At 39.1% G+C, this 13,476-nt stretch overlaps 1 protein-coding gene across 5 annotated transcripts in view; it reads right to left on the reverse strand.

The window, feature by feature from the left end:
- Positions 1-13,476, reverse strand: part of DENND1B (DENN domain containing 1B) — a 166,815-nt gene that overhangs the window by 86,445 nt on the left and 66,894 nt on the right. For 4 of the 5 annotated variants that reach the window (XM_056355492.1, XM_056355495.1, XM_056355490.1 and 1 more), the window contains exon 5: positions 8,849-8,968. The exons of the other annotated variant lie outside the window; for it this stretch is intronic. In XM_056355492.1, the coding sequence (XP_056211467.1) occupies positions 8,849-8,968 (120 nt within the window). The remainder of the gene's footprint in view (positions 1-8,848; positions 8,969-13,476) is intronic. 5 annotated transcript variants of the gene reach the window in all.

Below are 13,476 nucleotides of genomic sequence, written 5' to 3' on the forward strand. Positions count from 1 at the left end.
AGCGTATATTAGCTCATACTACTTTCACTTCCCATTATTTTAAAGGCACCAAAAGATCATTTTAAACATTGCTAAATCACATTTCCACTTTTGTTATGTCTTTCAGCATTTGTGTTATTTGCAATTTTAAAATTCTACATCCTGTTGTACCTGGTGGACTGCCAGAACTGCTGCTTCCCTGGAGAACAACAGACAATTTTACCTGGGCAGATCAGGACCCCCGTATTTGACAAGTAGTGCAATGCCATGCGATAGCATAGATGTCACACTATATGTAAGAATATTGTTCTCCCTATAAAGTAATCTCTATAGATAGATTTAACTTCTAAAAAATGAGAGCATTCACCAATATTGTAAATACACAGTACATCAATACATGAATACTTAATAGACTTCTAAAACAAGTCTGCAGTCCATATGCACGCAATACTCTCAGTGAGTTAAACAGAACCTAAGATAAGTAAGACATAAATAAAGACCATGAGAAAAACTCAAACACCGGAACATCAGTTTCTTTTTTTTTTGGTCACCTTTAACACTGACATCATCAGTGAGTGATTGCTACAGAACTTCCCATAATCACTATTTAAGCCTACAATACAGATGTTACAGGTCTGGTAAACTAAACAGTACCAGTATAAATTCCTCCTTATTTAAAAATTACACACCTTCTCATATCTGTTAGAATTTTATCACAAAGAACATTACTAAAATGGTATGGTTAATATTAGTTGCTTGAGATCAGAAGGGGGCTGGGAAGGAAATAAAGCCTGAAATGCTTTTATTACATTTCATACCCATATTAATAATACTACACACTTTGTTACTCAGTGCAGTAAAATCCACAGACACACTTTCAATGCTTTTGTGTGTGCTGTGGATAAACCTTAAAATTTCAAATCTATATATTTCCGGAAACGTGCTAACTGCAACTGAAAAAGACCAGTATGAAGTACCTAAATGTTTTCCCTGATAGGAAAAGGAAATCTGTTAGGGAAAAACCATGGCTGAAGAGAAGCCACATCTAGTTGTGTGCAAGGAGTCCAGTGAAGGGTTATGTTTTCTTCGTAACACCTCTGTTCTCAGTACACAGCTGGCAAGACATTAGAAACAGTGCCAAATTCTCAGGGCGAAAAAAAGAGAGCAGCAGAAATCTGAACATAGTTATAGTTATGTATTTTCTAGCAATCTTTGCCATCCTTATAAATGCTTGCCTGCTGCTTAAAAAAAAAAAACAAACAAAAAAAACCCCCACATACAACTAAAAAAGCACATGAATTTACACCTGCCAAGCCAAAAAGACACAGAGGCAATGATTTCTTTTAAAGCCACTGTATTAAAATCTTTATCACAATTGATCATACAGCACACTGGCTATTAATCAAACCTACATAAACTTCTTAATGCTTGCTCTCGTTGACAGTAAAGGTGTGACGTTATTGCATTTGCTTTCCAATATATTCTTATATAATCATAAACTTTACTTCATTGCACCTGTAAGGCCACTCCCTGCTTACAGGCATGAACGCTGCATGCCCTCATACAGCACCCATCATACAGCAGCTAAAACACCTGATCCCTGAGTCCTGTTCCACCTGGCACTCCCATTCTATTCTCTTCTGTAATCACGTTAACCTGGTTTTACATGTCGCTGAAACGCAGCATAGAGAGGCAAACAAAAATTTTCACCACAGCAGTCAAGAGTACCTGCAAAAGTCAGAGCTACTAGACAGTTTTACCAGCCTCGTCTACGGCAGGTTCCAGCGTCCTGCCCAAGCCAAGGTACAAGGTAGGTATAAATCACAAAGTATTTTTACAACACTAGACATGCAAATGGGTTAGATGATCTAAAAGTTTTCCAGTCTTTTGTTAACACCTCTGCATTAATAGTGTACATCACCCCAGCATATTTTGCTGTAGAATACTCTAAAAATTATCTAATCATTCATTTTTCATAATGAACATTTGATTAGCATTCTGTAAAAATAAATGCTCCTACTTCAATAAAATATTAACCATATTTCTTGTATCCATGATCTTAACTCCCCTTTTACTGTGAAAATAAAAGTTAGAAGTAATTTTTAAATAATGCATAAAAAGGTCGAATTCATTATTTGACATTAATGAACGCTAGCAGAAAACCAAGGGAGACTTTTCTTTCATACGCAAGTCATGCTGACCAGAGCACCCGTACAAGAATTTCTTGCCATAGCAAAATCAGGTTGACGATATACTTCCATGTCTTCATGTAACAAAACCACAAAGAAAAACACTGTAAAAACAGACTATTTGCACACAGTTTAAAAATGCCAGTTTCCTTTCTGAGCTGAAAGACTGGAAAAAGAACTGCCTTAAGCCTCATAACCACAGACACGTTTAAAATAATTTCAACATGCCTCTTAAACCTGAAAAATTAAGGCAATCAAAACAAGTACTCCATTGCATTATACGGTATGAAACCAAAGGCCACCAAGACCTGTCCTCTCTTTTTCACACAATCTTCAGTTCTTCTAAAGGAGATTAATTGCAAAAGTTGTTGTCGATATTTTTAATTGTACTGTTCTTAGTGCAACAAAATATTACAAAGATCTATTGGAGAGCATAGAAGTTCCCTTTATATCTTTCTTCTATGTATTTGCCAAATGCTATTAATTCAGTATAATAAAGAATTCTTATATTTGTTGTTTTCATAAACAGTGCCTTTGTGTCTGCATATACAATGTATCTCTGCATTCAAAAGTAAATATAAACACAGGTTGTGTTTGTTGGTAAGACAGGTATCAGGTGGTATTTTAGATTCTCAATTCAAAGAGTAAGTATAAGCTCTTTTATTTTGTAACATCCTAAAGGCTGTCAAGCATATTTTTATCCTCTTGTACCACAGCCTGATTTTGCAAGCACCTGTGTTAATAATCCTATTAATTTATTTGGACTACTCTAGATGAACATTCCCATGAAATAGGCTTTACATCTTTATCCAGAGACCGTATTGGATAAAGCACTGTGTATAGAATTTTAAAATCACAGAATCCCTTAAGTTGGAAAAGACCTTCAAGATGACCGAGTCCAACCGTCACCCAACACTGCCGAGTCCACCACTACACCATCCCCCTAAGCGCCACATCTACAACGTCTTTCAATACCTCCGGGGCGGGGGGTGGCTCCACCACCTCCCTGGGCAGCCTGTTCCAACGCTTGGCAACCCTTTTGGTGAAGAAATGTTTTCTACTATCCAGTCTAAACCTCCCCTGGTGCAACTGGAGGCCATTTTGTCTTGTCCTATTGCTTGTTGCTTGGGAGAAGAGACCGACACCTACCTTGCTACAACCTTCTCTCAGGCAGTTGCAGAGCAGGATAAGGTCTCCCCTCAGCCGCCTTTTCCTCCAGACTAAACGCCCCCAGTTCCCTCAGCTGCTCCTCACAGACCTTGTGCTCCAGCCCCTTCCCCAGCCTCGTTGCCCATCTCTGGACACGCTCCAGCCCCTCAGTGTCCCTCCTGCAGTGAGGGGCCCAGAACCAGCCACAGGATTCCAGGTGCGGCCTCACCAGTGCTGCGTACTGGGGGACTATCGCTTCCCCAGCCCTGCTGGCCACACTGTGTCTGGTACAAGCCAGGGTGCTGTCGGGCTGCTTGGCCACCTGGGCACACTGCTGGCTCCTGTTCAGGTGGCTGTTGATCAACAAGCTCAGGTCCTTTTTGGCCAGGCAGCTTTCCAGCCGCCCCTCCCCCCGCCTGTAGCGTTGTGTGGGGCTGTTGTGCCCCAAGTGCAGGACCCAGCACTGGGCCTTGTTGGCTTGCATGGCACTTCTGCGTCTAATAGCTAAAAACCAGAAGCACTACAGGTGAAAGAATCTTCTTAGTTTGTTCTGTTAGCAAATCTTGCAAAATTTAAACTTTGTTTAGCACAGACAACTAGTCTGTGTACGGAAAAGTCATCAAGCGCACAAATGTCCATCGACATCTGTTAGGCTAGGTAATATTTTTTTTTAATTCAGTACAGAAATGCATCCTCTGCAAAAAATAGTTTTGAAATGGCTGAATTTAACGAAGGAAACCTGTAATACGTTACTCCTAGCTCAAAATCCTCACATTCATACATACCTTAACAACAGATAAAATCAAAATTAAAATCCATTACTAGACATCATACTTGTATTCATTGAATTATTTATGAGCAGTGTATTTCATAATTAATTAGCTATTCTACAAAATTGTCAAAAGGTTATCAATGAACCCCCTTCACAGTAGATAAAACCGAGGAATAACAGGGCTTTCATTTTCAATTTTAATGCATTTAGAAGCCTAAACCTCAAATAAAAATAATTTAGGTTCTTAAACTATTAAACCATCATCGGCTTCTTGTTTATTTTTCTCTACTTGTACACATTGTCTTTGCATTCATCATGTCACTATCAATAACTATTTGAGAAACAAACATACAACTTCCAGCAACATACAGCAATGTCTCCAAAGTTGCCACAAAACTTTTCCCCCATAATAAAGAAAAATACTAAAACACATGCAATATTTTTTTAATACATATCTATTCCCTGATTGAGAATACAGTGGTCTTTATTTAGAAGTACAGCCACTGCCTGTCACAAAAGCAAAAACCCAAGATATTTCATGGTTAATTAAAAACGTACTTTGCATTTTCTTTTAATCCAAATGAGCCACAAGGCAGGAGCTCAGACTTTTATTCAAAGTCACTCATAACCCTTGTTGCTGTAAGTAGACTTCCACCTCACTGGTGCCTCTACTATAGCTCTGATAAAACTTTTACATTCATGAGTCAAAGGTTAAATAAAGGAGAGGAAATGTTTTCTGTCAAATAGTCAGGTAACCACTAACAGTCCTGAACTATCAGCAGGAATCTAACTTCTAGTAATCAAATAAAACTAAGGAAACTGCCTTTCCGTAGCTAAATGTCTAATGTCTAGGGGCTACTTTTCTGTCTGGAAAATTGACACAAAATGTGTAAAATTGAAACATTCTGCTTCTAAGGGATTTGCCTAAAGGAAGAGAGAGAAAGCTTCAAGCACTTCAAGCATGGTCTGAACTGAAGAACTACAAAGGCTTACCACATAAACCTGTCCTCCTTATTAGAGCATTTCATTTGGAAACATAGGTGACAATTTTACAGTCATAAAATTAATGAAATCTAAGACTGAGCACTTTAATGATGCATTTTGCGTTCCTATGGATACATAAGGTCACTCTCGGAGTCCACCAACAGTTTCAAGACTTTTAACAAAACAAATTTCAGTCAAATTATTTGCACTTTCTACTAAAATCGTTCAGGTAATTCAAACACAATTGCATGTAAACCCAAGTATTATTCCTACTGCAAACAGCAGTGATATTTAGAAACAATACTCAGAAGAATTAAGTCTCCTCCTATTATTCAAAAGAGAACACTGAAATTTCTACTGTGCCACTTCACAACTGGCAAAATTATTATTTCAATTAAGACATAAAAAGTAAGACTAGAAGAAAAGATACAGTATAGTATATGAGCACAACAAGGTATGTTACTCTTATATGTTATTCCTGTTGTGGTACCCCTTGTTTTTACAGGGCTGCATTCGCTCAACAGTCTGTGGACAGAGAGAAGGTGACCCAGCAGGAGTCACACCGACAGCTTCACAAAGCAGCCGCGCAGTTTAAAGCAAGAAAAAAAAAAAAAAACAAAAAACAACAAAACAAAACTTGGCAAAGGAATCACACAAAACTTCTGGAGAATAACCCAAGAAGCATCCTCTTATCTTAATATGGGTTTGCACTTACTGGCGCTTTGAATTTGGCAACTGTAGTCCAGCCCTGCATGATCGTTTCAGACAATATTGTGTCACAATTATGTTCTTCAAACAAAAATGCCCGAGACAGCTACCTTAGGGGATTTTTACTTCACTGTATAAATACACAGACAACTTGAACAAAACATTCTGATTTGGGAGAAAATTCTGTTTACACAATTCATACACACATGTTTCTAAAACATAAGAAAACCCATAAAACTTAAGCTAGAGTTTTAGATGTAGATTTTCTGTTTCAAACTATCCAGTTTAAAGCAGGACCATGTGGCTGCAAATTCAGAGATGATTTCCTTTAATTAGTGTTTCAGATGAAGAACAAATCATAGAGAGAAGTCCCATAAATCAAGCAGCTTTAGACTGCTGGTGTAAAACCTGAGGACAAGCAGCCTTTCCTTCAGTTTTCAGTTCAGAACGCCATTCAGCAGCTCAAGCCCTGGCTCCTAGCAGCCCTGGCACGGGTTAACGCCTGGCCTGGTACCATTCACAAGGGACATCCACAAGAGAAAAGCTGTGTCCTGTTCCCCACTCATCAGCCTATCCAAATGTCTATAGTATTTCCTTCTCATCACTTTGACTGGCTTGTTCCTGCTCTTCTTTTCGGAGATTTTTACTTAGATTTTAGTTATTTATGACCATTTCACTTAGTAAATTTTTCAGTATTTTACTACCCCTAGTTGTCTTTGTTAAAGCCCAAGTCAGCAATCTTAATATGTTCCTCTTGTTTGAGGCAATATACATGTATGTGCATATGCAGATGTAAATAGTTAGACATGGTATTTATATAGACCTGCATTTGTGTGTTTATATAAAAGTCTATGACTATTGTGTAAGACAAGTAGTTTGAACTGCTCACACAGCAGAGTAATTACATTCACACACTGAATACAAATTTATGTTATTTTGATATATGGAAGAGAACAAGTGTGAACATGCATACACACTCTTTGTATATAAAGACAGCCTTAATTTATTAAGATTTCTTTGATTTTGGTTAATTTAAGATCAGCAAGCATGTACAAAGGAAAGCCACATAAAATGTCAAAAGAAATCTGCTACTGCATCCCTTTCACTTGGCCACTTCTAATGGATCTTGGATGCAGAGCAGAAACCAGACTGGATACTAGAAGACATCAGATGGAAATACTGATGCATTCTTTCTGTCTGAGCGCAACACACAAATTGGAGAGAAATGGACTACCAAGCTAGAAGTACAATGCTGTGAAGCTAGTGCTGTTATGCATTCAGCTATGTGTTGTAAATTTGAAACTGTCACAATAAAAGCAATGAAGGCAATGCTTTGATTACAGTTCGGTGAAAAATTATAGCTTGCCACTTTTCATTTTCCTTGTTATTTCTACCAAGTAACAGACCGTTGACTAATCTTTAGCTGATGTATGTCTGTGGAAAAATAAAATAAATGCCCAAGTTTACCCCAGCTGAGAATTTCCATCCTTTGCTTTGTAGCACTACAAATAGTATTTAAATGTGCATACCTGAGCTTGCGTAACTGATTAAACATTTGTTATTACAGCATTAGAAGCCAGCCAGACAATGTTAGTACAAGTAAAAAATTTTGTTTCTCACTTGATGAGGGAATAAAAGGTTAATTCAGATAAAGAGCTAAAAGCATGCACATACATTCTCACTCCAGGCCTTAACAAGGTATACTAACAAAAGGTATCACAGAGAAACGGGTTAAACATCATACGCTCCCAAATCCTACAAATCAAATCTTTCTGCAGTATTATTAAAGAAGTATTGTCAGGATCATAGAAAGTCAATTAATTCCCAGAATATAGTCTTTTCCTTTTGTTATTTTCATTATATGGCCATAATTATTATTTTATGCAATATTTAGAGCAAATACTTATTATTAAAATTACTTGACCAAAAATGTCCAGTGTATTGGCTTTCAACATTAAGTTTAGAATCTGTTTAAAAGCTCACAAAAATCTTCATGGGATATCTCCAGTAGTTTTAAGCACTGCTCTGTAAGTTTCTATATTATGTGGAGGTTTTTTGCCCCTGCACATGGTCTATTACTGAAATTCTCATACAAGTTGCTGTTGGGTTTGTCTCCCTAACTCATGTGGTCTATCCTAAGGACACCTTCTGCGACTGCCCGATTTCCATGTTGTTCAAATACCAGATAATCTGCTTTTCTTCACAAGCTTCCTAGCTTACTCTCCAGCATTATCCATGTTGCCCCTCTGCCGCCAGTGGGTTTGGCTCCTTGGCAGCACGTGGCGCCTCTTTCACCTTGTGTTCGGGGATTCTCACTTTGAAGGTAATTACACTTCACTTCAGTCCTGTTGTTCTCATGTGTTGCTGAACTGGAAGTTCTCATTTCCTCTGTGGGCATCAGAGGCCGCTAGGCTCTTAAGTGAAGTTGCAAATTTGCCTTTTAATTAAAGCACACTGGCTTTGAATTAATTTAATTGAAAGGGGGTTAGGACAGCTAAACAAGTCTTTTTTTTTTCATTACCAAAACAATTGTCTTACAGGAGAAGAAAGAAAAAGCAGAGGGAGAAACAAAGTATTTCACTGGGGTCAACTTCGTAATCACCAATATCTCTTCTGCAATCAAGCAGCATGCTCTTTATTGAGAATTATCTGGCTCTAAGCATTTCTTAGATTAAATACGGTCTGGCTAAATAAACATGGAAGATACATCCAAAAATCATATTTCCAAGGACAGGAATACATAATAATGCACTTTATTGTTAAATTGACTGGATACTTGACAAAGATCTCATTAAAAAGTAAAAATACATAACATTCAAAGCCTCTAAAGCTGCAGCATATTGCACTCTGCTTTTAAGCAAAGATTTCATGTTATTTAAATAGAATTATTTAGCCTCACACAAGGATATCATCACATAGGGCTTGGGTCCACTTTTGAAATGAAATCAGTGTTAACACTTGTAGAAAAATTATATCCTGATAGATAAATAAAACACATTAGCAGATACTTTTTCGTGTATTTTTCTTACATTCACTCCCTGACTCAACTTTACTTGGGCTGACTTACCTTAGAATACAGAGACAGACCCTGCCTCCTGTCGTCAAACGGCAAAATCCAAACCTTTGCTTACTTTCAATGTCGGTGAGCACAAAGGTAAAATGCTGTCCTACTTGGTTTTGGGACCCCCTGAAAAATTAGATACAGAGCATAAAACCACTAAATCACATCAAACGCGAGCATTTAAGTCCTTGGTCTCAAGCCTCACTACCCCTCCCTCCCTCCCCAGCACCCAGGTGCCCCCTGCCCCCCGCCCCGTCTCATCAGCACAGAGGAGCCCAGGTCCCTCGGTGTGTCACACAGCTCGGGCCGCAACAGGCACAGCGGCACGGTGTGGCACACAGCCCCTCACTACCTAAGGCCCAGGCAGAGCCAGCACAAGCCTGCCACAGCCTGTCGGCTTTGAGGACACCTCAACAGTGGAAAACGGTACCCAGAAACAAGGTTTACAATTCTACAAATAATTAATTAAACGGGCATCCTACAGGCCTGGTTTAAGGCATCCATTAGAAAACTGACTTCTTTTTTGCGCCTTTTTTTTTTTTCTTTTTCTTTTTCCCTTCAGAATAGCTCCCTTGGTTAAACCTGTAGCCTTCCTATGCACCCACACATCTTCCTCCCTTTTTTTGCACTACACGTTGCCCAACAAAGAACTTGTTGCTGAATTCATTTTCCAGTGCAAAAAAAAATATGCAAAAACCAGTAAATAATCAAGAACTAACAGCATAAGAGCTAAAACAATAGTATCTTCAAGACTATATCAAAACATGCACCGACTCGAGCCTTACTCTGCCTTGAAAGTTGACACAAAATTTCCCTGCCTGATGCTCCAGCTCCTTTTACCCCCAAGCTCTGCCCTGCCAGCATTCCCTCAGCAGCGCAGCCCAACGCATTTTGTTCTCGGTTTCTGCCTCCCGCTCCAGTGTCACCTCTGACTCCTCATACTTGTCTCCAGGTCCCAGTACCAAGCTCCATTCCTGGCCTCTCCACTTTCTGCTTGACAGTATGAACCTTTTCCCAATTTCTTTTTAAGAAGAAATGGCATCTTCACTGCCATGACATGTCTCTTATCTCCTTCATGGTCTCAAGCCAGGCACCTTTCTCTCCTGTGCCATTTGTCAGCGTCAGACAAGAGATCACTGAGAACATGGGACAGACCTGCTTTTCAGTGTGGCCAAACTTCAGTGATCTTCATAGAAATGTTCTAAAACGCTTACATTGAATGCATTTTGCAATCAAACGACTGTATCTGAAGTTCACTCACAGAAACACATATTGCACTTTTCCAAAATCTCCCAAAGAAAAGCAGCTTTAGGTAAGCTTGGCTTTTTCAGCCAGGAGAGGTAATGTGTAGCACAGAATGCAGCACAGAGTGGTTTGGGTTGGAAGTGATCTTTAAAGATTTAATTAAAGCCAAATGAAAACAAAGTTATAATGGGGAACACATGGAGATTTGCAAACATAAAATGCAGCATTTCTCCCTGTAATTCTATTGTCTGCTGTTCTTTTTCCACTCTTCCATGATCTTCTACAGCAGAATACCTAAGCACCTGCTAGTAAGCACTATGATTAGCGTGCGTCACGTGTGGTTCGATCTTAGATGCCAAGCTGAAAATGAATTCCTAGAGAAGCTGAAAACCATCACAGATCTCAGTCTTCCAATCTAAGAGCACAAAATATTTTTTTTATTTATCCCCTGCAATATGTTTGGGGGTTTTATTATTGTGGCTTTTTTGTGTTTTGTTTGTGTTTTGTTTTTAAACCTCCATCAAAAAAAAACCCAAAAATTTTCCCCTAGGAAAGAAGAAAGCAGCAGAGGATCAAAGAGCGAGAGAAGTTACAATGTACAAATTTATGTTACAATGCTTAACGTGTGCATGACAACAGCTTAAAGATTAGCTAAGTGATACCACTACCCAGACCGTAGTGCCCCCACTCATTTCAGTTTGGTCTAGTCCCTCGTGACCATACAGTGACCAGGCTGAAACAAAAGGCTGTGCTGAGCATATATGACACTACAAGACACATTTAATCCAATATAATCCCTGGAAACCCACGCTAATTAATGGCCTATTTTTTTGGTCAGGTAATTAAACTCAAATGATTAAAACAAGCATTCTCCTCACTTGTCTTCGATAGACTGGAACAACTTGGTGTGCTCTTGAAACACAGTAAACGCTCAGTGGCTTTCACTTAGTCCTTCATTTTTCAGGTTCTGTATAGCGAGCACAGTGCCTGTGTATTACACCCCATACAACACAGAGCTATCAATAACACAGGGTTATTACTCCCCTGCCAATGATGCAATTTGCTATCTCACATCTCTGCATTTTCTGCTTTATTCCTGACACCAGACTGCCACCGAAACCTGCAGTATGGTTTCAGTACCACACACACACTGCCCAGGGGCTTACACAACAGTTCAGCAGGAGCTGGGCAGTCAGCAGCACCGGTAATGCACCACACAGCGATCTCCGCTGCCTCCTGCTCCCACCCCTCCCTGCTCTGCTGCATCCCACCATCAGGTGTGGAGTTTTCCACAGCCACAACCAGCTTTTTCTTATGTCACAGAACCCCTGGCACAGTTCTGTAGTCGGGTGCCTATCTACCCATCTACCATCGGTCAAGACCCATAGAGATCATTGATAATTCACAAGCAATTGTTAATACACACTCATCTATGCAGGCGTTGTTTTTAATGTATGGTGTACATGTATGTCAAGCAAATGGTAACTCTATTACTGCTTGACAACAATTCCTTAGCCCCGAAAAACTCGTATCAGCAAGGATCTCTTGCTTTCAGGTACTTGTCTCTTCCCTTCCCAAAACCTGAAGACGACAGAGGAAAACAACCAGTATTGCAATTAAAGCATACGTAAAAATGTCACGACACAAGACCACTTTAAAGCATGAGATTTAAATTCTGATATTCCTTATTAAAAATAGCCCAGTCAAGTTACGAGTTCACCAATTCCAACACCATCTCACCACCTCCAACTCCATGTCTTCCTTTTGCTTCTTTAAGAAAGACAAATCCATGTTTCAACAGTAAATGTAAAAGTGGCCCAGCTTGAAAACTGCTTCCCACACAGTTTAGAAGGAGGTGTAAGCAGCATGTTGCAGATTTTCAAACTAAGAAAAACTCCAAGGTTAATACTGAGCCTCCACAAAGAACCCATAAGTTTACATTTGGTCCCAGTTGCTTCAAAGGAACAGCTAATAGCAGCCAGTGACCACCCATCTGGACCGCGTTTTGCGATCAGTTTAAAATACTGAGTTAATCCTGGATTTCTAATTTGAGAACTCCACTTAAGATCCAAGGGCAGCAAGGATGTCAGGTTTTTTACTCCTCTTCAACAGAATTAACACTGACTATACATAAGCCTTACAGAAACAAATTATGATTGGGGATTTGTATGCATTGATAGATAACCACCATGTATAAACCAGGCCCGTAAAACATTTAAGAAGTGGTAGCACTACAATTTTAAGATATATATTGCATATACCCTCATGGACAAATGCTAGCTATGTGACGCGGGGTTCATGCCTCTGTTTCACTGCAGCCCATTCAGGTTGTTCAGAAGTCAACTCTCACCTCCAGAGGCAGGTAGCAGCTCCCGGCACTGCTACTGAACCACCACAAATGACGCCTCTCAAAGTTCTCCTTAATGTGAAAATCAACCCAGGTAAAGCGTAATTATGTACCAGAGTTCCCTACACAAAATGTTACCTAGACTTTCTATCGGAGTGCAGGATCAACTGGCTGAGCTTCAAAAAATTTCTGCAAAATGGTGGCCGAGCTGGCTGCTTGAAGAGAGCACGATCCACTCACCTGTGTGGGGAGAGCAGGCACAAGTTGTTCCCAGCCTTCACTGACCTTCTCACTCACTCCTCTGCCTTGCTCTTGACTTGCTTTCAACTCTTGCCCTGCATGCTTACTTTTAATCTTAGTTTAACAATAATAAATCACTAATAGCAAAGAATGTACGTAAATACTTAGTAACCCTGCAGACTACAATGGGCTCTTTCAAGGTTATTACAGTTCACTGTAGAATAGAAGTAGTTTTTAAAATTTTCTAAGTACATATCTACACAATGCAGAAAAGGCTCTTTGGGTATGCAGTAGGTAAAGAGTCATTTTAAAGATTTTTGTTTACACTATAGTCATTGTTCAGGACTCATTTTAAGGCTGCCTTGAGAAAACTAATTAAGGCAGGAATTAAATCTCTTCTACAAACCAAAACCAGCATGTCTAATTATTGACTTTATCCCTTGTTCTCAGTAAGAATTGCTCTTCTTCCAAGTTAATCTGTTTAGGATACAGAAGATGTTTGAAATTATTTTTTTCTTCTTCAAATTTTAGACATCTTTGAAGGGTTTTGAATTTCAGATTTTTCAGATTCAGATTCAGAAAAAATTCATTTTTTCAGTGAGTTCCAGAAAATTATTATGCATGGGAATACAGATTTTGATGACTTATTTTTAGAAGAAAACAATGTTACTGGTATTGTTAATTACAAGGTGTCATGTACACATACTTGACCAATGTAACTGAAGTACACAGTTCTGATGAAAGCTTTGGTGGCTGCTACCTAAACTTGAAAATTTCAAATGTATTTAATCTCCCAGTCTGA

The sequence above is a fragment of the Falco biarmicus genome, chromosome 11 (genome assembly GCF_023638135.1).
Source record: "Falco biarmicus isolate bFalBia1 chromosome 11, bFalBia1.pri, whole genome shotgun sequence".
NCBI classification, from domain to species: domain Eukaryota; kingdom Metazoa; phylum Chordata; class Aves; order Falconiformes; family Falconidae; genus Falco; species Falco biarmicus.